This window comes from Lycorma delicatula, chromosome 7 (assembly GCF_047948215.1).
Source record: "Lycorma delicatula isolate Av1 chromosome 7, ASM4794821v1, whole genome shotgun sequence".
Classification (NCBI taxonomy): Eukaryota; Metazoa; Arthropoda; class Insecta; order Hemiptera; family Fulgoridae; genus Lycorma; species Lycorma delicatula.
Window position 1 is genome coordinate 127743050 of NC_134461.1, and position 26409 is coordinate 127769458.

At 29.1% G+C, this 26409-nt stretch overlaps 2 protein-coding genes and 3 non-coding genes across 6 annotated transcripts; all 5 read right to left on the minus strand.

Annotated features, from left to right (window-relative positions):
* Nucleotides 1-476: 476 nt before the first annotated feature.
* On the minus strand, nucleotides 477-3578 carry LOC142327585 (mitochondrial import inner membrane translocase subunit Tim29). Of its 2 annotated transcripts, XR_012757018.1 has the most exons (2): nucleotides 2570-3578; nucleotides 477-656 (listed from the first exon to the last, which is right to left on the minus strand). XR_012757018.1 is itself a non-coding variant. In XM_075370760.1 (1 exon), the coding sequence occupies exon 1, from the start codon at nucleotides 3404-3406 to the stop codon at nucleotides 2747-2749; it is 660 nt and encodes a 219-aa protein (XP_075226875.1). In that variant the 5' UTR covers nucleotides 3407-3578; the 3' UTR covers nucleotides 2565-2746. The 2 variants fall into 2 exon arrangements, 1 of the variants encoding a protein (XP_075226875.1); XM_075370760.1 differs by lacking the exon at nucleotides 477-656 and having other exon boundaries at nucleotides 2565-3578.
* Nucleotides 3579-10849: 7271 nt separating this feature from the next.
* RpS23 (ribosomal protein S23) lies at nucleotides 10850-21698 on the minus strand. The gene is made up of 4 exons (XM_075370942.1): nucleotides 21634-21698; nucleotides 18633-18792; nucleotides 13103-13287; nucleotides 10850-10973 (listed from the first exon to the last, which is right to left on the minus strand). Exons 1-4 carry the CDS (start codon nucleotides 21635-21637, stop codon nucleotides 10891-10893), a joined length of 432 nt encoding a protein of 143 aa, XP_075227057.1. The 5' UTR covers nucleotides 21638-21698; the 3' UTR covers nucleotides 10850-10890.
* LOC142328508 (small nucleolar RNA SNORD36) lies at nucleotides 13362-13441 on the minus strand. The gene has a single exon (XR_012757298.1). It is a non-coding gene; the product is annotated as a small nucleolar RNA SNORD36 (small nucleolar RNA).
* On the minus strand, nucleotides 17822-17903 carry LOC142328509 (small nucleolar RNA SNORD36). The gene has a single exon (XR_012757299.1). It is a non-coding gene; the product is annotated as a small nucleolar RNA SNORD36 (small nucleolar RNA).
* On the minus strand, nucleotides 18094-18171 carry LOC142328507 (small nucleolar RNA SNORD36). The gene has a single exon (XR_012757297.1). It is a non-coding gene; the product is annotated as a small nucleolar RNA SNORD36 (small nucleolar RNA).
* Nucleotides 21699-26409: the final 4711 nt, after the last annotated feature.

A 26409-nucleotide genomic window follows, 5' to 3' on the forward strand; every position in this document is an offset into this window, starting at 1 on the left:
TAAGTAATCATGAATTAAATTAAAACTGATTAGGAAGAGCCTTCAAAAAATAGAAGATGTGACTTATTAATATAGTTTTTAGGGTTAATACTCCACCATTACATCCATTGACCAATAATTATTTAGACACAGAAAAGTCATTTATACCTTCACAAATTTACCAGGTATTGGTATATTACAACCTTGTCTTAAAGAAATTATTGTTTATCTATGAAAAATTATCACAGATTAACAAATATTTAATATACATCTACTACAACTGGAATCTACATTAAACAAAAATCGAAATAAACAATTGCAACATCGGTTCATAAGAGTTTGCAGACTCAATCTAACACTGGAAGTTAGTAGAAAAAACATGGTATTAACTACCATGTTTTTTAATTATGTTTTTAAATTATGTTTTCAATTTTCTAGACCTACTATGAAAGAAGGAATATCAAAATTATAAGTTAGAAAAAAACTTATTGCGACTGAATACATCCGTTCTTAATAAGATTTATTTTGTAATTTAATAACATATTCTAATGAACTTGGCTGTTACATCTATCTTAAGACAACATCTGATGATGATGATGATTATGTTTAAATCTGGTGTTCTGCCACTTTGCATAAATTATCAAGCTTGCTTGATATTCATATAAAAAAAAAATTACCTAGAAAAAAATATAAATGTAAGCACATACAACATATAAAAAAACATCAATTTCATATAACTTTTAAAAATTATTACACATAAAACAGATAATTTAGAAAACTTACATGATTCATAACTCATAATTGTGGCAATACTGATATATATATAAGTATACCATCTTAACATACACCAATATGGAAAATGTTACTACTACAAGGCAAAATAAAAAATTGTCACTTCTGGAACTTTTAGAAACCTTATGATTTTTAATCTATACTTAATAATGAAATTATAAACTCAAAAATATGATTATAATTCACAAGGCATTAATAAAAACTTTATTAATGCCTTTATATGTACACGCATTTATGTACACATTTAACAAAGAATATGTAGAAAATTCAGGTGGTTTAAGAATATTTTAATTAATGTTGCTTAAACATCATGTACAAAGTAATACTGAATTAATAAAAGAAAATCTTTTAGTTCAGTATTTATTAAAAATGGCAACAGTAATGCCATTAAAAATGGCAGTCCTTATTAAAAATCAATATTATGTTGAGTTACATGAAAACAATATTACAATTTGGTTTTATATACAGTGGTGTGCAAATTAAACCCAACACAGATGTTATTTAATAAAAAGTAAGTTTATTTAGAAAAAAAGATCATACCTGTGCAATTTGTGAATATCTTATAATTAATATGTCCTTCTTTATTCTTAATCATTTCACAAATACAATTTCTCATCAGCTCAACAAGTGTATAAGACATTTTTTTTATTTCTTCAAGATGAAACCATACCATAATTATTGCTTTAATGAGGTAATTTTTTTTGGTAAATTTAATTTTTAAGTCATTTTTTTAATATTGCTCAAAAATCTTTAGTTGAGTTTTAAGTCTGGGAGTGCCTAGTCACAAAACAAAATTTTTTTCAGTCTTCACTGGCCCAGTTAGCATGTGTTTTGGCCCACAAGGGCCTTTTTTTTGCATATTGTCGGTGCTAAAAGCTGCTTTTTCACTGGCCAACAAGGTTTCTGTTTTGCTGCAAGAAATTGGCATCTAACAGTTGTCATGAGTAAATCTGTTTCACTGGCTGCTATTCTCAATTTAAGTCCACAGCAGATAATTTTAGATGAACTGTACTTTTTCTCACTAAGAGTTTTGGAGTAGTTTTTCTTTTATGGCTGCATTTGCCTTTACTTTGAGGTGAAAAGGAACTAGTTTATTTAAATTGTTTAAAAACAGCATTCATTATCCTTAGTAAAACACTACACTCTGATACTTTTTGTCATTATGTCATACTGATATGCTCAGAAAGAGAAACAATTTTCAAAAGCTTTCCTCTAGTTATTCTAGTAGTGCTTTGTGTAAGTTTATTTAATTTTTTATTACAAAATAATATTTTTGTATTTTTCATTCTCCGACTTTAATGATAGTGAACATGAAAAATACAAAAATATTATTTTGTAATAAAAAATTAAATAAACTTACACAAAGCACTACTTACTATATGAAAATTGTTAAATAACCAAAGACAATACCCTTACATTACACAGACGATTTAAAGAATGGATGTGGTCAAGGAGTATAGCCATAACACAGAAATAAAGAAAAAATCCCCTGTATTCAGATTAATTTGCACATTACTGTAGATGGATATTGTTATTTTTCAAGAATAAGTAGTTATTCTTTTTAAAAAAGATTGGACATTCAAAAGTATAAATTCAAGGGTAAGTTAGTAAAGAATTTTTAGTTTTACCACTATTGTAAAAATTGACTTTTCTCTCTGACATCAGATGTCAAATTACTTTGTAATTTCCAGATCATAACATTAAGAAAATATTACAATAAAGCCAATTTTATCATACATGTTTAAAAATTTGTTATTAATGACGTATTTTTAACAAATCAATTCACACAAAGGTTTACCTCAATAAAATAACTGTTAATTTAGTTGCATATATAGATCACTCGAGCAATTAAATACAAAAAAATGTATGGAAATACATTTACCATAACACATTCAATTAAATAAATCAATTAGAGACTAAAAATTATTTTTATTACAGTCCCACTACAACATATAACACTATCTTCGTAAAAATATTATTCCTCACTAGGCCAATCATTTGGATTGATATCATAATCTTTCATTTTGTTTTTAATGAACCACCATCTACCAAGAAACCCAACATCAATAATTCTTTCATACATGGTTATATACTGTGGCTGTAGATAAGAACAATTAGCCTTGTATAACGCTACGGCATTATCATAATCATCGATCCACATAAAAGAAAAAATACCAAAACTAATGCTTCTTATAAGTCCCGCATTATAACATGACTCGATAAATATTAAATGATTATCACTTTCTGGATTTCTTAATGGCTTTGAAACCAACAATAATTCATTTGAGGCAGATAAAAATGCATCTCTATAACTCGTTTCAGTAGGATTAGTCTTATTACAATACACTAAAAATCCACAAAACATTAAGTAAATAAATGATTTTTTGGGGTTATTTTTTGCATTTGTAACAGTTTCACGAAACACCTCATAATAGTCTGTGTAGAGATCCTTCCAATATAATGTCCATTTTTCAACGATAGTCCCTTTAAATTTTTCAGGTAATGTTATACTATTGAATTTTGTTTTAATATCATTAAAACGTTCAGTGTACGTTTGACGCACATATTTTAAACTTCGAACCGAGGTAAATTGATGGGAATGCTTACCACGAAGTAATAACGAATATAAATACATATCGAACAATTTATTAATTATCTTTATAACCGCAATAAAAACACTTTATTCTCCATAAAATTTAATAGAGAAATGAAACTTTTACAAATATATTATAAACACGCAAAAAATTTAACTTCCCATGTAACTCGATGCATTTCGAGGTTATGCATCGTACGACCATATGTTAACCACAAATGTTACAAAACAACTAAATCTCGTTACCAAACGCTTCAAATAAATATGATAAACATCATTGTATGGCATAATTTTATATTCTTATATATAAAATATTTTCTAATCGGAATTTCTTGTATATTGCTATTATTAACGGAGAAGTTCTGAATCTATAGTTTTGTCAATGAGCTTCTCATATTCTGCTAGCTTCAAAACTGGGTTTTAAAAAGGTGAAATTTTACGTCTTAAAAAAAAGCTGTACCCAAATGCTCACATAAACTGGGTACGTTTCTGATTAAATATAAATGAAATGTTAAATAGATATATGGAAATCAAAAAATTTTTATTTATGAGCGCAAATACTACAGTACTCTTCAGGGCAGATACCAAAGATTGGTCACCTTCAATTTAGATATTACGTTTTTCCTCAGCTTTAACAGTCTCTTTTTTTCTAATTTAACAACTTCTAAAGCTACCAGGGAAAGAATCCATAATTTCCTAATTTATCACACTGTCACTAAGGCAATTAATTCAGCATCAGTACTTGAAATAATAGGTAGTACAAAAATATTATGCCGAATGCTATGAATTCTGCAAATAATAATTATGTCTATATACCGTAAAACCTAAGTTTTATAAATACAAAATACAATTCCAGCACCAATATTTATAAATCTTACTCACATAATGAAATTTAATTAACGTGTACAAGTTATGATTAATTTAATGAATGAAAAAATTAAATTTCTTTAAAGTTTAAACTGAATAAAATTTAATAAATTATTTAAATTAAATTTATTCCGAAAGATATTGTATTAAAATTTAAATCAAAAGGTAATTGTTTGTAATGTCATATTTTGAACACTCATTGCAGATTTATTTATATGAGATTTTAAAATATTCTACCTGAACTTATGAATCCATTTCTTCATAACTACTCCTGACAGTTTGTCCGATAGAACTATATCTTCAGTAACACTAATTATTTCATAGCTACTTTCAGAATTCAGACAGAAAATAAAATCTGCCACAACCTTTACTTCAGAAATCATTTTGAATGCCAGTAATAAGCTGACATTGGCATTTATAGAAGCAACCTTTTCTTCAGTGAAACTAATTATTACTTATGCCTCAAATGTTAAATTTCATTTGCCACCCAATCTTTATCTCTCCAAATTAGCTCAACTGGTTCAACACTGGGTGGTAAGAAAGCAACCTAAGTACAATATGACTATTTTTATAAACCACTAAGAGAATAAATTACAACAGATTTGATGTTTGTTATCAACCAAAATAATTCTTGTCTTAAAGATTGATTTTCAATACAAATATTAATATTTTTTGCCTCAACTGTATTTCTAATTTACAGTTTGCAATAGCTGGAATTTGTTTCACTTTGGTGCAAAGATGAGGCTAGTGTCAGACACTAGTACACTATTCGGCTGTAAATTTTTCTATAACCCATTTTTCAAAAAGTTGGAATTGATAATTTTCATTATAGTCGCACGTTTTTATAACTAAGTACCCATTACAATAGGTAGCTTTCTTATGAAATCTACCTAAAAGAGACTTCTATGATAAATAACCATCTCTACTAGCTGTGATCATGCGGGCGTTTCACATATGTAATTTATTAAGAGCGATTGAAGACCTGACAATACCCAATAAATATCTCAGTACACGTTGGGATTTTTGAATAGCCATCAGATAGGAAACAAAATTTTCCTAATGGTTTCATTGACTGAACTGCTGCCCTCACTAAAACACACAAATATTAATACAGTAAATAAAGATTCATATGTTCATAGTTAATCATGTATAACCTGTAAACAAAAATGTGTGCATATTCTTCTTCATTGGAAAATCTATAAGACAATATTAGATGACACATACATTATTTCATTCACTGATTTAAATATTTATTGCTTTTCAAATGCATTAAAAACAATAGTTGAAATAAGCCGTTAGTATTTTCCACTTTTGAAGTAAATTATTTAAAACAACTTTAGATAAAATTAATTTTTAATTACCTTTAAAAAATAACTATTTTATTGATGCGTTGTAAGAGATTTTTCATCTTTTACAAAAGTAAAAAATTTCTTTCGGTCGCATGATGCAAGTGGAGGAAGAAAATAAATTTTCGTTGTTTTTTGTATAAGTACGAAAAAGTCATTTACTTAAAATGGTTCAGCATTCGGATTACCTTACATATAAATAATATAGGCCTATGAACAAAGTTTTGTGGCTTAAAAATCTCTTTAACTACTATAATTATATTTACTCAAGTAGTGTATCTAAAGTTGTGCATGTGAAAATTTGATGAAGATTGGTTACATTGTTCTTAAGTTATGCTCAATTTAAGGTCAAAAAAACATTTTGAGGTTATGTTGACTGTCTAGTAATGTATTTTTCATGTGGTTATGCAACGAGTCACAGTTGTGAGCAGATTTAAACTTCATGCTTGTGCATAAGGTCTACTGGTAATCTGAAAATCGGTATTTCTGACTAAAATAATTAAATTGTCTGAAACCAAAAGTTTATCTTTTGTGCAAGAACTCTTTTATTAAATTTTGATTGTTTATTTTTCTAAAATATTTAATTCTTTTCTTTTGTAGTTTAATCTCCTAATTAAAATTTGACACATTTTGAAAGTGTTGTTTTTAAAAAACTTTCAAATTCTCATGTCTATATTTAGTTTCTGTGACTATTCATATAATTTTACTAAAAATCAAATTCTCTAAAAGATTTGTTTAATTTACACATTTAACAAAGGTAAGTGAAATTTTTCTCAAAACTACTAAAAATACAATTCTGGTATCTAATTTTTTTTTTAATTTTCAGGTCATTTTTCATATAAACCCACTGAATATAGCTTTTAATTTGAGTTCCAAGAATTACAGCCAGCCTCAATTTTACCAAAAGTGCAGAAATCAGGGGGAAATTTTTTGCCACCTGACATTCACTAATGAAGCTTATCTGAACTTTTGTTTATATGAAGTTTCTTCTTATTTTCATCAGTAGAACATGTCCTGAAAGTTTGTCATATATATATATATATATATATATATATATATATATATATATATGAGGAATGTATATATATGAAAATGCAAATATATATATTTCTCTTAATAACAATACAACAGGCATTAAAGGTAAACTAGATAAAAGAAAACTACAGAATTCATAAAGTTGCCAGTAAGAACTGCATACATTAGTAATCACAGTTCATAAATGAAGCGTTTCAGAAAACAAACACAATTATCACTTAAGTTATTTAAGTTACAATTTCGGTCCATCGCTACAGTTATATTAGTACAACAAATAAAATACTCAATCTCTTGAAAAAGAAAAACCACTACATCTATAATATATTTTGTAACCAGTAAAACATAATTTAATTGTATAGTCTTATAAATTTCATGTAATAATTTCTTCTACAGCAACTGAAATTTTTTAAAATAGTCATTGTATTTTAACACAAAAGATTTAATATGGTAAATTTTATCGCTCTTACAATCAGAAAAGTTACATATTTATTTTTTCATAATCACTACCTGTGTACGATTCATGACAGTCAGTCATAGACTTGATGCGCATATTCATTGTATTATACGAGGGTTATTCAGAAAGTAAAGAACGTTTCCACCAGACACCGCCAGCCAATCGCGTATATATTGGTGTGCTCGTGCTCGGCAACTCAGTCAGCGTCCAGCCATGACAACGGGAACATCTCCGCACTGCCCGGTTTTTTCTATCTATAAAATTTGAAATGTGTGCTGCAATCGAAAATCCCACCAGTTGTGAGGTGCGGTCTGCGATTCGTTTTTTGTTGACAAAAAACGTAAAACCAATAGAAATTCATCAGGAACTGTGTGAAGTGTACGGGAACAACGTAATGAGTGAAAGTTCGGTCAGGAAGTGGTGCATTCAGTTTAAAAATGGCCGAACAAACGTTCATGATAGAGAAGAGTGGACGTCCGAGCATTGTGACTGACAATCTGGTCTCCAAAGTTGACGAAAAGATTCGTGAAAACCACCGTTTTTTTCCCACAAGTTTCACTAGACTTTATTGTTTCACAGAAGCTAGGCTACCACAAATTTTGTGCAAGATGAGTGTGTTACCAAGTGGTTGAGATCAAAGGAGGCAGAATTCTATGACACAGGAATTTCAAAGCTTGTCCACCGCTATGATAAGTGCCTGAATTTGTATGGTGATTATGTTGAAAAGTAGTATTTTAGTCCCTCTTTAACATGTATATAATAAGTTTTTCTTGTACTTAGTTTTTTTAAAATTCCAAAAAGGTTCCTTACTTTCTGAATAGCCCTCGTAGAACGGGGATGTACCAGCCCACAGTGTTGAACTAATTGACAGCCTTGGCATACATGTCTAGAAGTGTCTAATAATTCAACTTATTTTTTTATGATTAAATTTCCTCTACATATATATGATATGTTCAAAAAGTAATGAGATTTTTTAAATTTTGCGGGTTATATTAGTCAGATTCTCAGGATTTTTTCATTCTTATATTGGAAAACATGTCTGAAAAGTATCTGTACATTTTTAGCCTTATTGGATGTTTAGTCTGTTGTTGGCTGTCAAAAGGATAACACGTGTTTTGGTACGATTGGTGATTTTTTATTTGTATAAATAATGGATCAGAGAATTTATATTAATTTTCCTATAAGAATGGAAAAAAGTGTAGCAATGTATTAAAAATATTAAATATTGTTTTGGGTGAATCCGCTAGAGTGAAGATTAACAAGCAGTATAAGCATTTCAGTATAAAGCACGTCGCGAAAACGTTCAAGAATATGAGCGCCCCAGCACATTAACAACCAATACGTGAAAAAAATGATGAGTGATCGCCGAATCACAATCAAGAGAAATCACTGATGATGTTGGGATATCAATTGGCTCATGCCATGAAATTTCTTTGGATGTTTTGCTTATGAAACATGTAACAGCAAAATTTGTTCCAAAATTGTTGAATTTCGAACAAAAACAGCAGCGAATGAAAGTTGCTCAGGAGTCGCTAAATGAAATCAACAACGATGCAAAACTACTGAAACGTGTCATAACAGGTGATGAAACATGGGTTTACAGATATGATGTCGAAACTAAGGCTCAAATCGTATCAGTGGAGGCATTCTGGATCACAAAGACTGAAAAAAAACTGAACAAGTATGGTAGAATTTGAAGGTTATGCTCACCATGTTCTTCGATTTTAACGGCCTAGTGCATCATGAGTTCTTGCCACAAGGTCATACGATCAATAAGGAGTATTACCTACTAGTTCAATGCAGTTTGCATGAAGCAATCCAAAAAAAATGCCTGTATCTGTGGTGAAACAATTCATGTCTTTTGCACCACGATAATGAACCTGCTCACACTTCATTGCTTGTTCGTCAATTTTTAGCCAGAAACAACACTGTAATGATACCCCAGCCACCATATTCACCAGACATGGCCCCATGAAACTTTTTTATATTCCCAAAAATAAAGAGAACCTTAAAGGGCCATTGTTTTACAAGCATAGATGAAATTAAAAGTAAATACCTGAAAGAGCTAAACACTATTCCAAATATAAAGTTCCAGAAGTGTTTTGGGGATTGGAAAAAGCACCGGTGTAAGTGTATAATATCTAATGGAGACTATTTTGAAGTGGAAAATATTAATGTAGATGAATAAATAAAATTCTTTCCAAAAAGCAAAAAAATTCTCATTACATTTTGAACACACCTCATGTATTGATGAAATATATATATATCAAATACATTAAAAAGAAATTTGTTCTAAAATTATTGTATTCTAAATATAAATATTTTTACTTGTAGCCCTGAACTACGTCCGCAGACACAGAAAAAAATAAAAACAAATAATATAAGTTCTAGTGCACATCAAAAGAATGGTTTGAAAAATATTTTTCAGAAAGAATAAAAACAGACTGTGTGTAATCTGTAACAAAAACATCTCTTCTTCAGGTACATACAAGGAAAGACATTTTGAAAAGTTGCAGTCAAATCTCAGCTTCTTAACAAATAAAGGAAAGAATATTTTTACAAAAAAAAAAACAATCATTCATAAACCAGCGTTTTGATAATCTTTTTGATTCCAAAAAATAGCATTACAGCAGCTAGTTTTCAAGTAGCCCATCGCATTGCTTGCCATGGGAAACCTCTTTCAGAAGAATTTGTAAAACAAGGATTTTTAGAATGTAGTGCGCTACTTTGCATTTAAAGAAAAACTTTAGTCAATAAAGACTCTTATTTTTTGACATTTACCTTTATATTTTGCTTTTCACTCGCAAAAGTTTTAAAATAAAAAGGAAACATATGAATTTTTTAGTGGATTTTTAAAAGAACCGTCAAATTTTTCTGTTAACAAATTTTCAGCATTAAATTACTGGTACCATTTTTAAGACACCCTCCCATCCCTTTCTAAGTAACGCCACTGACTTATTGACTCAAGGGCTAGTATTAAAAAAAATAAACAAAATTTGACCCACTCCTCAAAAAGGTTCACAATCACTGGGTCTAAGGCAAATTTATTTATTTATTCTTTTTTTTATTATAGTTATTTCATTAGTAAATTCAACTTCACAATAGGCTAATTGATTTTTTTTTTTTAAACTGGTTTATATTATGTCTCACAGTCTAATTTATGAAAATATAAACATAACACATAAACGATCATTTACACAATGTTTATTTTTTACATTTTTATAAACCAATTAAAATTTTCCCGCCAAAATACTCTATTGTTATGGCCTCTCGTATGACATCACACCTTACAAAACAATCAATGTTTAGTATAGTATATCAGGTGTTTCGAAAATTACGAAGTCTAAAATGAATTCCAAGTTTTACAAGTACTGTATAGTGCCTCAGTGCGAAAGTACTACCTTAAAAACTTCAAACAAATTGTTTATTTAACAAACTGTATTCAATTTCAAACGAACTTTAAATTTTGGGAATATTTTACATTTGACTGTATATATTTTGCCATCACACTTTAGCTGCACGTAGCTTACAGCATTATCTCCATACGATGCTCTTGAGGATCTAAAATCAAATTTAGCCATTACAACTATTTATGATATATTGTTCAAAAACAAGTCAAAATCCTCTGTATGCCCATAACAGCCTGTCCACCAATAATTCTTAGATGGCACCATATTAATGGTATTTAATGGTGCTGATAATTTTACAGTACTATTAATTAGTAAAGCAAGTAAATATATATTTTAATGAAGAGAAATAAAAACAATGACATAGAAAAACAAATAATTTTTAAAATTTTTATTTAACTCATAATAAAAAAAAAGTTATGATCTAGGGCGTTCTTTCTTTTCCTTATAAAGAGCAAGTAGCGAGACATTAGCTACTTTAACCACCTTAAATCGGACTCCTGAAAAAAAATATATACATAAATTAAATAATAACATAAAAAAACCTTTCTATAATACAGTATGATAAAACAATTATATAAAATTCACAAAAGTGTCAGAAGTTAGAATTAACTAATTCAGTTGCTAGTTAAAAATAATTATCTTTGGCCAAGAGCTTTCAAAATTACCCTCCAGATAAATATAGATATTTTAATATCTAAATGAAATACACATTGTTCGACATTAAGCAATTTTTAACAAAATGCTGAATCCCCCAACGATGTATATTTTAAGTATGATCGTAAATTGCAAGACAGCTTTAGTTAGGTGAACTGAAAAAATTACAAGTAATATCAGTAAAAAATAATATTTCTTTTTGAAAGAATCTAGCAGGTTTACAGTGGATCTTTTTAGACAAAATCATATTATTGTTATTTTATTTATGATTTACAAATATTTTTGTTCATAACATAAAAATTCTTACTGCAATTCTAGATAGTGCAATTCTAGAATAAAACAAAACTGGAAAAAATGTTTATTCTTAATGAAATATTTATTTCATATTCATATTTGCCAATATTTATTTCATAATTATACAGAGATGTAAAACAGTATTAGTAGGAACTGTAAAGAAAACTGTTAAGTAATTTTAAATTATACAAATATAAGGCAAATAACTGCAAAAGTAAATTTTGTTTTCTGACAAAAAAAAATTGATCAGTTAAAAAAAACTTGTATTTGCACTTAAACCTACTACGTGGATTTTTATAAGGAAAATGTTTGTTATACATAAATTTTTTTACAGAAGAAATCTAAATTATTTTTTATAAAAATCATAGAAATTGTATTGGAAGAAGCAAAGTAAAATCAAAAATTACTACTACTTGTAATTTATAACTTATATAAGTATACAATTAGATAAGACCTACCAAGGTTAAGGGGGTTTGACCATGATTCATCAGTCAAAGTCAGAGTTATATATAAAGAACCCTTTAAACCGTATGATGAAATGTTAAGCATTTATTAACATGGGGGTTATAATTTAATTAAATTTATTACTTAAAATAATATATTAAAAATACTTTCTTCCTAACTTACATGATAAATAGAATCTCTTAATGTCTTCATTAATAATTTGTGAATTTAAGACACAAATTTTTAACTTGATATCATGAATTGTTAAATAAACAATCCTTACTTTATATGATACACAATCAGAAAACTTAGCAGGGGATAATTTTAAGTAATGTTTACATTACTTACTACAGATACAAATGCAATTAATTATCATACTTTCACATTTTGAAATTACAGTAAACTTGTTAATTGAAATCATATTAAATTGAACTTTGAAGATTAAATAACCAAAATCGTATAATTACAGATTCCTAAGTTTATTAGTCTTAAATTATAAACCTCAGGAACAGAAACTTAATGACACTACCAATCTTTTAAGACAGCAGAAAATCTATAATTTTTTTATAAGTTTTAATTGATGTTATTATACTTTTTGGGAAATTAATGTTATATATAAAATATTAATGATAAGTAGCTAACTGTACTATACTTCAAAATTTGTTCACTAAGATATTCTTTTTGAACAATAGATTTTCCATTCCTCTCTTCATCATGAACATTTACACAACCTTCACCAAATTCACAACACCAAAGCCTTATCTTTCCTTTACTTTGTTTTTTACTGCAGATCCAAAAATCTTCACACAATTCATGACAAATTTCAGAATCATTACAATCCTTATGTTGAGAAATCAAACTACACTCCTGATTGCACTACTGGAGGAATTATTTATTGTTACAGCCATAAAGTAACAGAGGGCTGACAAGAGGAGCAATGCTAGTTAAACAAATGGTTAAAAGCTACCAGATATGGGTGATATGATTTATTATTTTTAACCCAATTTATTTATTAGCAAAAGGTAATGTTTAGTTAAAAATTCAACAAATTATGGAACAATAATGTAAAATGAAGCACTAAGAAATTATGGTTTTCTTGTGTGCAAATAGAAAAATTTATTCTGTATTTAATCTCTATGAAGAAAATTAATACTCTTTTAAACATAATTACACTATTTTATACATTTTAATTAAATAGTTAGGTTACTTGGAATTAATCCTACAGAATACTTGCCTGGAATATCACCAACGGCATGACCTTTTCTACCGAAACCTGCAACCAAAACCTCATCGTTTTCTTCAATATAATTTAAACAGCCATCTCTTGGTACGAAAGCTGTTATTTTTTTGCCATTCTTGATCAGCTGCACTCTGACACATTTCCTAATGGCCGAGTTAGGCTGTTTAGCTTCTACACCACTGCAAAATATTAAAATATTCATAGTAAAAAATTAAGTTATTTAGTTAAAAAAAATTACACATTTCCGAAATGGAATGCTCAGAATTAAAAAGCTCGATTTTGTGAATAGATCTTCAAACTGCATTCAGCGTTGGATCTGTATCATCACTGCATTCAATTATATTCACAGTTACAAAAATAGACAGTTTTAGCAAATAGTATACAGAAATCGATTTGATGGGTTGGATAATAAAGTTTATTTCAATAAAGTAAGAAGGGGACATATGTTTAGGAAAACAGAACAAACAGGAGAAATTTGTCTAGTGAACCAAATCTAAACAACCTTAAGAAAACCTACAGGACTCCTAAATTTAGACACCAGCACCTCAATAACAACACCACAGGAAAACATCAATCCTCCCACAATAAAAGACATCTACCAAGCACTGGGATGAGATGAATAATTACAAAGTGGCAGGAGAAAATCAGACCTTTGTAGAGATCTGGAAACATGCAGGAAGACCAGCAAAATTTGGCCTTCATCAACAGCTTGTCAACATATGGATAAAAGAACTACCAGAACACTGGACTACAGCCCTCATCTACATGCTACAGAAAAAGCAGGCACTAATACAGACACGAATAACTACAGGGGATCTCAAACCACACAACATAAAAAATTATTTCAAGAATCACCCGCAATGGGATCGGTTTACAACTCGAAAAGAACTGGAATGCCAGGGAGGTTTCAGACCTTGGAGGAGCTGTCCAGACCAGACCATGAGTCTTAAGCTAATAATGGATTACAACAGAAAAAGAAGCAGAGGCATGGTGATAACATTTGTAGACTTCAAGAAAGTATATTATGACTACATCCACAGAGAATTCCTACTAAAAATTTTACGACACCTTGGATTACATCCCAAATTAATATAAACATGATAAAACTGACCCTCACAATTACAAGGTCAAAAGTGAAATTCAGAGGCAAACTCTTGAAACCATAGGAGATCAAAACAGCTGTGCCAAAGGGATGGACTCTCACCGTTACTATTCAACTGCACTCTGGAAATTGTAATGAAGGAATAGCTCAAGTAATGCCAGCCAAAAATAAAAATGGGCAAAAAATTAAAACAGTCTTTGTTTCACCAACAACTTGGTACTACCAGCAAACGACATTGACTTAGATAAAAACCCATATATTAGAACCTCAAAACATTGCTAATAAAACTGCCCTTAAAAAGGCAGAAATTGTGCCCCAAAAACCAACACAATTAAAAGAATTAAACAAACGGTAATTAATTCAAAATAGTAGCCCAATTTAAATACCTCAGAAAAATAATATAACAAACAACCTCTCTTTTTCCTGTTTAGCCTCCGGTAACTACCGTTTAGATAATTCTTCAGAGGATGAATGAGGATGATATGTATGAGTGTAAATGACACTTGTCATTCTCAGTGTAAATGACACTTGTACATTCTCAGTTCGACCATTCCTGAAATGTGTAGTTAACTGAAACCCAACCACCAAAGAACACCGGTATCCACAATCTAGTATTCAAATTCGTGTAAAAATAACTGGCTTTACTAAGATTTGAACGCTGTAACTCTCGACTTTCCAAATCAGCTGATTTGGGAAGACGCGTTAACCACTAGACCAACCCGATGGGTTACAACAAACAACCTAAATGTAAAAACCTTAACCCAACAAGAATTAGCAAAAGCACAAAAAAATTAACCTGGTACACTACAGTAAAAAAGTCTATCCTTAAACGCAAAAATAAGACACTACAACACAGTTATAAAAGAGAAGCCACATAGGCAGAAGGTACAGTACAATTTAGACTCGAGAACACCAAGACAGCATCCAGATGGAACAGATGGAGAAATAAGAGGGGATCTCTCTGAAGGAAATTGGCCTTACACCAGAAGACACCACAGAGAAGATAAAATTAAATGAAAAAAATCAAGGAACTAAGAACATAAAATTTCCAATACCAACAAGAGCACGGAAATATTTTAAATATATATTTAATATAATATATTTAAATATTAGTTATAATGAACGCTCAGAATTAAAAAGCTCATATATAACTCCAAGTCTTCAAGATAAAATATTCAGCAACTATGAAACTGTTCATCACAGCATTTAATTTTTAACAAATGAATAAATTTTTGATTCTTTTAAATATCTACAGCCATTCAAATATAAGTAACATTTTTAGACCAAAATTAATATCGATCTTACACATGTGTTAAATTGACTTAACACAACCCTCAAAAAAAAAAATCATAAATCAGAGGCTCTACGCAAAAAGAGATGTTTAGGGGTCAGGCATGCATAACATTATTTTACAGCCAATTATAATAAAGATATAGTTGTGGTTAACACTACATTTGTCATTTTTTCACTAACAGTGTAGATCAGCTTTTCTCGACCTAGGGGTCATGAAATTAGCCTACACCTTTACACATAAACAATAATGAAATCATTTTGAGAGAAAAAATAATTTATTATAAACATTTATAAGTACCCATGTAAAGAAAATATTTGTTTGCCATTTAAATGTTTCTCCATACGTGGATCTATAAGTGTTCTTTCTACATGGATATGTTAGAAACACATGAAAATAATTGTTTTCAAGTGATAAAAGACAATTCCTATACTTGGTTTTACCACAACCGAAGATGAAAAACCCTTTCACACAGGTAAGATGTGGAAAAGAGTAATAATTTCAATGCTTCCGCAACTAAATTTCCATAATCACTTTGATGAGCAAGCCAAAATGTATCTAAATCTTCAGATGCGATTTGTAGTTGTTAACATTTTATCGACAGACATCTTGATAAGCTGATCATGAATCTCAATTGGTAAATTAGCAGCTGCTGCAACGTTTTCAATAAATGGACTCAGTACCCATCATTATCTTCCAGCAAATACGCCACTAACTAAATTTTTAGTTCACACAAATTCATCTTCATGCTATCCAAACTGGTGAATAACAGCCATCATTAAATTTTTCTCAGTATAATCAGAAGCCTCAAATAGGTTGGTCACATCTTTTATGAATAAGCAACCAATAAGGTTGCTTATTCTTTTGGAATAAGCAACCTTAACCTCATTTAAAATCTTGCAGTGATAAGCAGCATTTATTGTGCGATGCTCATGCAAGAGATCAATGTGCAAAACACCTCCTGGTCAAAATAAACAATTGCAAGGACCTTGCCAGCTGACAGCTACCTTGGCTTTCACAGGGACTGCCTCCGCCACTCCATGCTGGCTCACTTTGATTCGGACATGTAATGATGGACCCAAATTTCATCACAATTGACATTCGATTCAAAAAATGCATTCCCTTGTTCTGCAAACCATGCTGAAAGCTCCTGACAGACCTGCAAACATCTTAATTTATGTTTTGCTGCCAAAAGACAAGGAACCCACCTGGCACACAATTTGCAGAACCCTAGGTCTTTTGTCATGATTGTTTGACAGCTTCCATAACTTATTCCAACCTTGATGCAATTTAGAAAGACTCAGATGTCGATAACCTTCAATAAGATCATGAATTGTGCAAATGTTCTTCAAAATGCTGATCCAAGGATGGCAATCATGTTCTTCATTTTCAACTCGTTGACGTCCTTTCTTGAACTCCTTATGTCAGGTAAAAAGGCGACCTCTTGACAGTATGTTTATTCCCTGAACTGTGTAGTCAATTTTTGCAGTATTTCCATTGCTTTTATGGCTTCGTGGGCGACAAATTTAATGATAATGCGTTGCACAGTGGAAGGATGCAACTGTCCTTGCATGACACTGTGAGCACTACTGCAAAACTGGTCTGAAATGGACACCGCCTTGTCTCCCTACTCCTTGCATTCCCACCAATGCACTCTAGAAGCAGCCGCCTGCTCTCTTCAAACTTATGTGCTCAGAATGAAAAGTCTCGTTTATATCTGATCCACCTTCGGATATATATTTTTACTAATATTAATATTAACCGATAAAAATATTCTTGAGAACGCCAAAATATTTATATTATATTAGAAAAAAGGCTCGAACACACGGATAAAAACAAAGTTAACACACTAAGTGCTGCTAAAACCATTATATAATGATGTTGACATCAAACTACAACTGCATAGTTAAATAATATTTTTCTACACTGTAGTGGAGGTACAGCAGAGCACTATGTGCATAATATATATACATACACAATATTTAATGTTTCAATTTATTACTACATACTAACAGTAGGGGAAAAAGATCACAACAATATCAAATTTAAATTAGAAATTAAATTAATATATTATGAATTTATAACAAAGCTAACAGTTTCATTTAATATTTCTAACAGGTAACAGTTAGATATTATGACACGATAAAAAGCTTTAATAATTAATAATTTAAAACTTGGTTGGTCAATTTAAAATACTTCAAAATCTGAAACAATCAGGTTCTGGATTTAAAAACTTTAGCCCAATGTAGATTTTCACAAAAATTAAAACTCAATTGCATATAACAGTTTTAATTACAAAGTAATATATAAAAGAATTATGAATGCTCAGAATTAAAAAGCTCGTATTATTATATTAAGGATCTTCACATTTTTCAGCGTTGGATCTGTTATCATCATAGCATTCAAAAATAAATAAATTGTAAAAGTCTTTCTTAAACATGTTTTAGAAACTTCAACCTGATATGGATAGCTATCTTATCAACATAGTATTGTTTGATTGAATACATTTTTTTTTGGAAAGAAAGGCTTACTCATTACATTTAGTTTAAGGAGCACTGGTATGTATTTAAATTTTAAATATAATAAACAAAGAATGCTCAGAATTAAAAAGCTCGTATGTTTTCAAATCCTCATATCTTGATCAGCATTCAATCTTAATCATCACAGCATTCTATTGAATGATCTACCAACTAAAGCTTACTGCAAAGCTACTATAATAAAATTTTCAAAATTAAATTAAAATTAAAAAAATTATCTTAATAATTTTCATAGAATTTTATTATCTAACTATAATATCTCATGAGCTTACCTAATAAAAACAGGTGTAATAATTTTTCAGGGTTAAGACAATTCCTTTAAAGGGAAATTTGAATCCTCCGGTTAATATCCACAAGCAAATGAAATAATTAACATATGCAAAAAAAAAAGTAAAAAATTAACAAACAATTCCATTTTCTGTTTCTATTATATTACAAAAAATAAAATAAACTGAATTTATTAAATCAATTACTATTTACATTTATTAGAATTAAATTTAAAACTTCTGACTCCTATTTATATTGCCATTAAGTACTTAATACCTACAAAAAAAAAAAAAAAGGCATGGACATAAAAAAAATAAAACTACTCACACTTTTTCTAAAACGATTCCTTTAGCATGTGATGCACCACCAAAAGGGTTAGCTTTCCAACGTGTACCCAAGTGAGCCTTCTTGTAATCTTTGTCAGCCCATCGTTGGTCACGACGATGATTGACGTGCTTACGAGCTGTACGCAAACCACGAGGTTTTCCTGTAAACAAATTAAGTTAGAAAACTAAATGGGCAAAAATTAAGAAAATTATGTCACTAGATTTTTGGGCATAATGAGAAAACATAACATACATTAATGCCCAATCACCAGACTAATATTTTCCTGAATCGCCAATAATTTTCATATAAACAATGTTATAACACTATTTATAAAATATAATACAAGGTATGTTTAACCTTTTCAGATCATGTAGCCATTAAACTGGCTATATACGGTGTCAGTTTTAAAACGCTGTTACAAAATCATTTTATACGGGATCTAAGTCGGGTAATTTTTTTTTATATTCACAAAGGAATCAGTTTTATTACACAATTTGAACAACGTTTATACAATGTAAAATGTTTTATTTAGACTAGAAAAAATATGACAATTTTTTTCTCAGAAATGTGCGTGTGTGTGTGTGTGTAACTTTTGTATTATAACTGCTATGAAGGTTACAGATTTATTTATTATTTTCAATAATAGCTTATCTTACTAGCAACATATCGATGTATTGAAACGCATAATAAATTTATGATATACGGCACGCAAAAAAAAGGAATTTGTGGTCATAAATACGTCACTTTTACTTGAGGCCTACAAATATCTTTTCTGACAAATGATATCGGTAAACATGTAACACATATAGATTCATAATGAATAAGAGTATACAGTAAAAATGGTTTTTTGTCAATCTGAATAGCCTTTTGAGTGAGTGGTGGGAATTTTTATAAAACGTAGTTTTCTGAATTTACTTTCACTTATACTAACATATGTTACTAATCTGTGATTTATGACACGGGTTTTTTATCATATTTTGCCCAATTTTCAACCAATTTGCTTGAAAGTATTATTTTTAAAATCAGCAAACTGTTTCATAAACACTAAGCAAAAAAAAAATTTTCGCTAATAAAAAACGCGGTAGAAATGCGCAAAAAAATTCTGCAATTAAATTATCATAATTTTTGTACAGTTTCAATTTTTTTGTCGTTACAGGCATAAAAAATATCCAATCATAACGGTTTTTTTGTCAAAATCTGTTAAATCTCTTTAATATACTGTAATTTTTTGAAATTTTTTTCACAAGAGGGTAGCATAAGACTATGAAGGGAGGCAATCAGATACCAACATATTTTCACGGAGCGCTAATCAACCGCGGATCATTGTGATGGTAAAAGGTTAAATAAAAAGGATGAAAGACAAATTCAATATCTTGTTAACATGTTTGATGCGGATGATGCACTTATATGATGGTGATGATAAATGCACTGTAATGACTCGCTTGCGAGTCATAGACTTGAAAAAAGATGCATTTTCTCCACGCATATTATTTCATTCCACATCAGTCTGCTAAATGAATCCAATATTTAATAATTATAACTAAAGCATGTTCTATTTTATGATTTGTCATTTTTCTTGTTTATATTTAATGTATTAGTGATATGGATGGCCTACATAATTGCAATCCTAGACTTCAGATGATTATTGTCATCTGTCATCAACTGAAATAAAAAGACTGAACCAAATAGCCTAAGATTGAAATTTGGAGTATGGTAGGGGTACTTTATCTACTAGTAAGTGAAGGACATATGGAAAAGGTAGCCTTGCACCTTTTGGAATAAAGACTTGAAGGTCGCCCTGTTTACATGGATAACTTTTATAATAGTGTAATTAACCAACTTCTCAATAATAAAACCTACGCAACTGGAACCCTCCATGTAAACAGAAAAAAAAATTCTAAAGAAATAATAGGAAAAACTACAGAAAGAAATTTTTGCCAAAGTACAGCAAAGATGTAACGGTTAGAAAGTGGAGACAAATGAAATATTTATCTTTCAAGCCAATATGAAATTTAACGGATACAACTGTAAACAAGAGGTGAAGAAAAGGAAAAGTTGTGTCTGGCAATAACAGACAAGATCAACTGATAAGTTATTATACTTATGAAAGAAAAATATTAAGGTGGTATAAAAGATTTTCATAAACATCCTTCAAATTTGTGTCCTGAATTCATTTCTCTCAAAAGAAATATGAAGCCGATTCTAAAATTACTTTTTTGGGTTCAGACTCTCAATCATACAGATTTTCGGCACCTATTGATGAAAGGAGAACATAATTACTAAAACAACCATAACGTTTGCCGACAAAGTAACCGACTGGTCGTACCAATAAAACGCTTGGGAAACTATGCATCACGTTATCGAAACTGAAGGTGCAGACATCATTTATCAATGCGAGGGTTGTCCAGATAAACCAGCATTATGTGTTTTAAATGATCATTAATAATATAACAACAAAAAAGAAACAGTGTAAATATAAAAAAAAAAACAATTATGTAGGGTCTTAATAGTTCAGCGATTCATGAAATAAATAGTTTGGTGTAAAATTTAGGTAATTATCATTTTTTACATTCTTATTACCTAAATCTAGTCAGACTGCTTATTATTAATAAATTAAAATGTATACGCGCTTGTGCACGTCCGTAATCATACAAAATACAGATACCATGTGCTGACGACTTACAACTGCATCATGCGCTTTTTTTATCGTGGTAGGAGTGATTTAAAAATGTTAAAAAATTTATCCTATTTTCATTACTGTATTTTATAATCAAATAAAAAAAATCAATCAGCACTGATTGAATAACCAGGTACGATCGCCAGAAGCTAACGTGTTACGTACGTTACAGCCAGCCTTTCGACAAGCCGAAACATTTTTCAGAACTCCACCACAAAACATAACACAAATATAATAAATGCATAAAGTAATAAAATATCAACTGAAAGAAATAATTTTATAACCAAAATATTAGATCTTAAAACCGTAAAAAAACCATCTTACCCATCTTTCCGACACGTGCAACGAAACTACCTAAAGGAAATGGCCGTTCGTAGAGACACCTTACCGGTAATATAACAACAAAAAATTTCCCTTTTCATTGTAGCTTATTTTATTATTTCGTTTTGTAACAATTTAAATCAACTTTTTATTTTTTAAATATTATAAAAGCATGAGATAAAATTGAAACTAATAATCTTTTAATTCTTTTACTTAATTTCAATGAACGTACTAGACAACTACAAATATAATAATAAAAAAGGGGATTACTAGTCTGTGGATTTTATTTAACGGTTAATAATGAAAGGTTTTTTAAATTTATTAACATATCTGACTTTGCATTATTTCCATGTCATGAAACAATCATAAAAAAACCATCGACCAAACTGATTACCTTACCCACCAAAACATTTTAATTAATATGATGTTTAATTTAGAACGGGTTTAAGCGCACAGTAACCTATTGGATCAAAACAGTGCAGTAATATATTTAAAACGTGATATATTTTTTTTCCTAATATGTATTTCTAATCTGTTCAACTAGTGAACAATGAGCAACCCCCCCCCCCCCCTCAAATGCTCATGAGATGAGGATGATACATATGAACATGTAATCTTGTACAGACTCAAGCTGACCATTCCTGAGATGTGTGGTTAATTAAACCCCACATCTCCAAAGTACTTTGGTATCCACTGTCTAACATTCAAATCCATATAAAAGTAACTAACTTTTACCATGATTTAAATCTCAAAACATTGGACTTTGAAAATTAGCTGTTAAACAACTGATTTGCGACAACTTAATCACTACACCAGCCCACTGGGCAGAAAACATGTTACGGAGAACAAATATTAACAATAATTAAGGTAACAAATTCAGCTACTTTATACAGCGTTGTATTTCTGCAGTAAATTCAAGAAACCTATAATCTAACAAAAAACAATTCAAGTTTGAACTGTTAAAATTTTAAATTTATGAAGATTATAGCAAAGATCAAATTAGATCCTGTTCTGTTTTGCATTATTTTATTAAGAAATTAATTAAATAAGAAAAAAATTCACAATTTACATTTAAATAATGAAGGAGAAATCCATTTATAAACTTTTTTGTTGGTGTACACAATTTCAGTCATATAACTTTGATAAAACATTTCTGTAAAATATGCATAGTAAAACACCATTTACGAGGATTAAACAGAACAAAAAAAATCGGAAGAACTCGAGTAAGTAAATTTTTTATTCTGGATGTAGTGAGTAATTTATAATGATCATACAAAATGCATTACTTGTGTATATACAAAAAGGAACTGTCCAAGTATTCCCCTGGATGGATTAAGGGAAACCATGCTAAAAGTCTTGGTCAGAACAGTATCCCAAAATACACAATTAATTATAAGATAAAAAATAGGTGGTTTAAGTCTATATTAATTAAAATATTAACACTTAAAATAATGTTCAAGTTAATACTTGTAAATATTAAAAATAATAAAAGATCAGGTGTTAAAAAAAAATATTTGAGCAGATATCTGTGTATCCAAGAGAATCCAGATTATTCATTTTTTTAAATTAATATTATTTAAAAATTTATTCTCAGGGTAACATTGTTTCTATAAAAGAACATTTATTTATACTTTATATAAATTGGGGGACTTTTTTTACAACAGTTTGGTAATTTTTTAAGGCCCTTTTCAAAGCTAAAGTAATGTGTTGAATTACACGAAACAAGTTCTGATGACTGGCTTCATACAGAAGGATACTATTTTTTTAAAGAATAAATGACTATCCATTTCAATGAAAATAAATATAGTTTCATAAAAACAGAATAATTTTTCCTACATATTGTCAATATGGTTCATACTTACAGGCACCAAACAATGATCTAACAGCCAATTTTTATACACTTTTTCTGATTTTTGAGGGAGATATATCTCAGATAGGATTATAAATATTCAATAAACAAGCTTAGCATTTTATTAAGTAGTTTGTGTATATGAATGACTACAATAAAATCTTTCTCAACAGTTTTTTCACAATTAAATTTTACCTTTTTAACTACATATTATACTTTTAAAAGAAATTAAAAATATAAAAAGCAATGTTTGAACTGTTAAAATTTTAAATTTATGAAGATTATAGCAAAGATCAAATTAGATCCTGTTCTGTTTTGCATTATTTTATTAAGAAATTAATTAAATAAGAAAAAAATTCACAATTTACATTTAAATAATGAAGGAGAAATCCATTTATAAACTTTTTTGTTGGTGTACACAATTTCAGTCATATAACTTTGATAAAACATTTCTGTAAAATATGCATAGTAAAACACCATTTACGAGGATTAAACAGAACAAAAAAAATCGGAAGAACTCGAGTAAGTAAATTTTTTATTCTGGATGTAGTGAGTAATTTATAATGATCATACAAAATTCATTACTTGTGTATATACAAAAAGGAACTGTCCAAGTATTCCCCTGGATGGATTAAGGGAAACCATGCTAAAAGTCTTGGTCAGAACAGTATCCCAAAATACACAATTAATTATAAGATAAAAAATAGGTGGTTTAAGTCTATATTAATTAAAATATTAACACTTAAAATAATGTTCAAGTTAATACTTGTAAATATTAAAAATAATAAAAGATCAGGTGTTAAAAAAAAATATTTGAGCAGATATCTGTGTATCCAAGAGAATCCAGATTATTCATTTTTTTAAATTAATATTATTTAAAAATTTATTCTCAGGGTAACATTGTTTCTATAAAAGAACATTTATTTATACTTTATATAAATTGGGGGACTTTTTTTACAACAGTTTGGTAATTTTTTAAGGCCCTTTTCAAAGCTAAAGTAATGTGTTGAATTACACGAAACAAGTTCTGATGACTGGCTTCATACAGAAGGATACTATTTTTTTAAAGAATAAATGACTATCCATTTCAATGAAAATAAATATAGTTTCATAAAAACAGAATAATTTTTCCTACATATTGTCAATATGGTTCATACTTACAGGCACCAAACAATGATCTAACAGCCAATTTTTATACACTTTTTCTGATTTTTGAGGGAGATATATCTCAGATAGGATTATAAATATTCAATAAACAAGCTTAGCATTTTATTAAGTAGTTTGTGTATATGAATGACTACAATAAAATCTTTCTCAACAGTTTTTTCACAATTAAATTTTACCTTTTTAACTACATATTATACTTTTAAAAGAAATTAAAAATATAAAAAGCAATGTTTGAACTGACTTAAACGATTAAAAATTCTGTGTATGCATCAATACAAATAAACAACTTGACTGCCACACTGATTTTTTGAGCCCTTTTTAAACGGCTATGAGATCCCAACTGGGTTCTTACATACCAACATCTGGTCATGAGATCTTATTTGGAATATCATGTAGACTTAATTTGTAGGATACGCTAACTCTGCCTTCTCATCTTCTATGAACATTTTTTCATTCAGATTCTAACTTAGAAATTAATATATTAAGTTACACTAACTTTTGATGGAGTTAATCATTTTTAGGAGCTAAATATCAGATTTTAGTTTTTGTTATTTATTAATAAAAAAGTAAAAATAAAATTCATGTTACAATGTTCCATCAAATTTGGTAAAATGTATGCTCAGTGCCATTCCAAGAATCATACTAAGTGCTCAGTATATTTAATCTTCCACTGTCAAAACTGTTTTTTATTGAATGTAAATAAAAAAATAGAAATTCTTCTTTCAGTTTTTACTTATTAGTTTGCAGTAATTATTATTACATAGCCTATCTCAATACATTTTACATGTGTTAATTTTCTTTTATATTTTTGTGGTACAGTAGTTTTTTTAATTTTATTTAAAAAATGATAATTTGATAAGATTTTTTTACTGTAATTAGTTTTTATCCAAGTACTTTATTTACATGTAAAAACTGAGCAGTAACATATTTCACCGACCAAGAATCTGAGCAAACATAAGTAATAATTAATCCCATAGCAATTGACCAGCAAGAATCTAATAACTATGTGTAAATTGTAACAAATCTTAAGTAAAAACAATATATGTTTAATTAACCAAAAAAAAAAATCTAACACCTACAATTTATGTACTACTTTATACAATATATTATATTACTATTGTTTGAAATTAATACAGTAAGAGATATATGCACCACTGGGAGGCACTACGAGATCCTATTTGGAATTTTATATCCTGGGAGGCATGAAAATCAACTCCAATACTTTCTTAAGATAGTAATAACAACTATGAAGAAAACTGAGTTAGTATTTGCTGAAAATGTACACTGGCCAGTTCAGAACAATTAATTTTTTCATGTGGCCTGTTACTAAGTGTGACTCAATGCAGGATCTCATAACAATCAAGTTGTTAATGAGAAATAAATAGAACACAGTTTAAATCCATTTAATCATTATGGGGCACTGCATTTATTTATCTGCTCACTTTAAGTACTGCTATTTTTTTTTAAATCTACACCTTAAATCCAAGATGGATTTTACTTAAAAATTTCAAGCAATGAAAATTACAGGAAATATCTTTTAAAGTAACTTTTTTGAAAGAAGGTTTCTACTTCCATCTTATGAACATAGGTTTTTGATTAATTAGGAATTAATGCTTTTTGTAATTTTTTGCTGTTGAAACTTTTTTACCAAAATTTCAAAACAGAAAAATTAAAACAAGTGATGTTTGAATCAATTTTTATACTATTTTTTTTTTTTTTAATTTTTATTGAAGGGTTTTTTAAAGTAATAAACAATATCTATG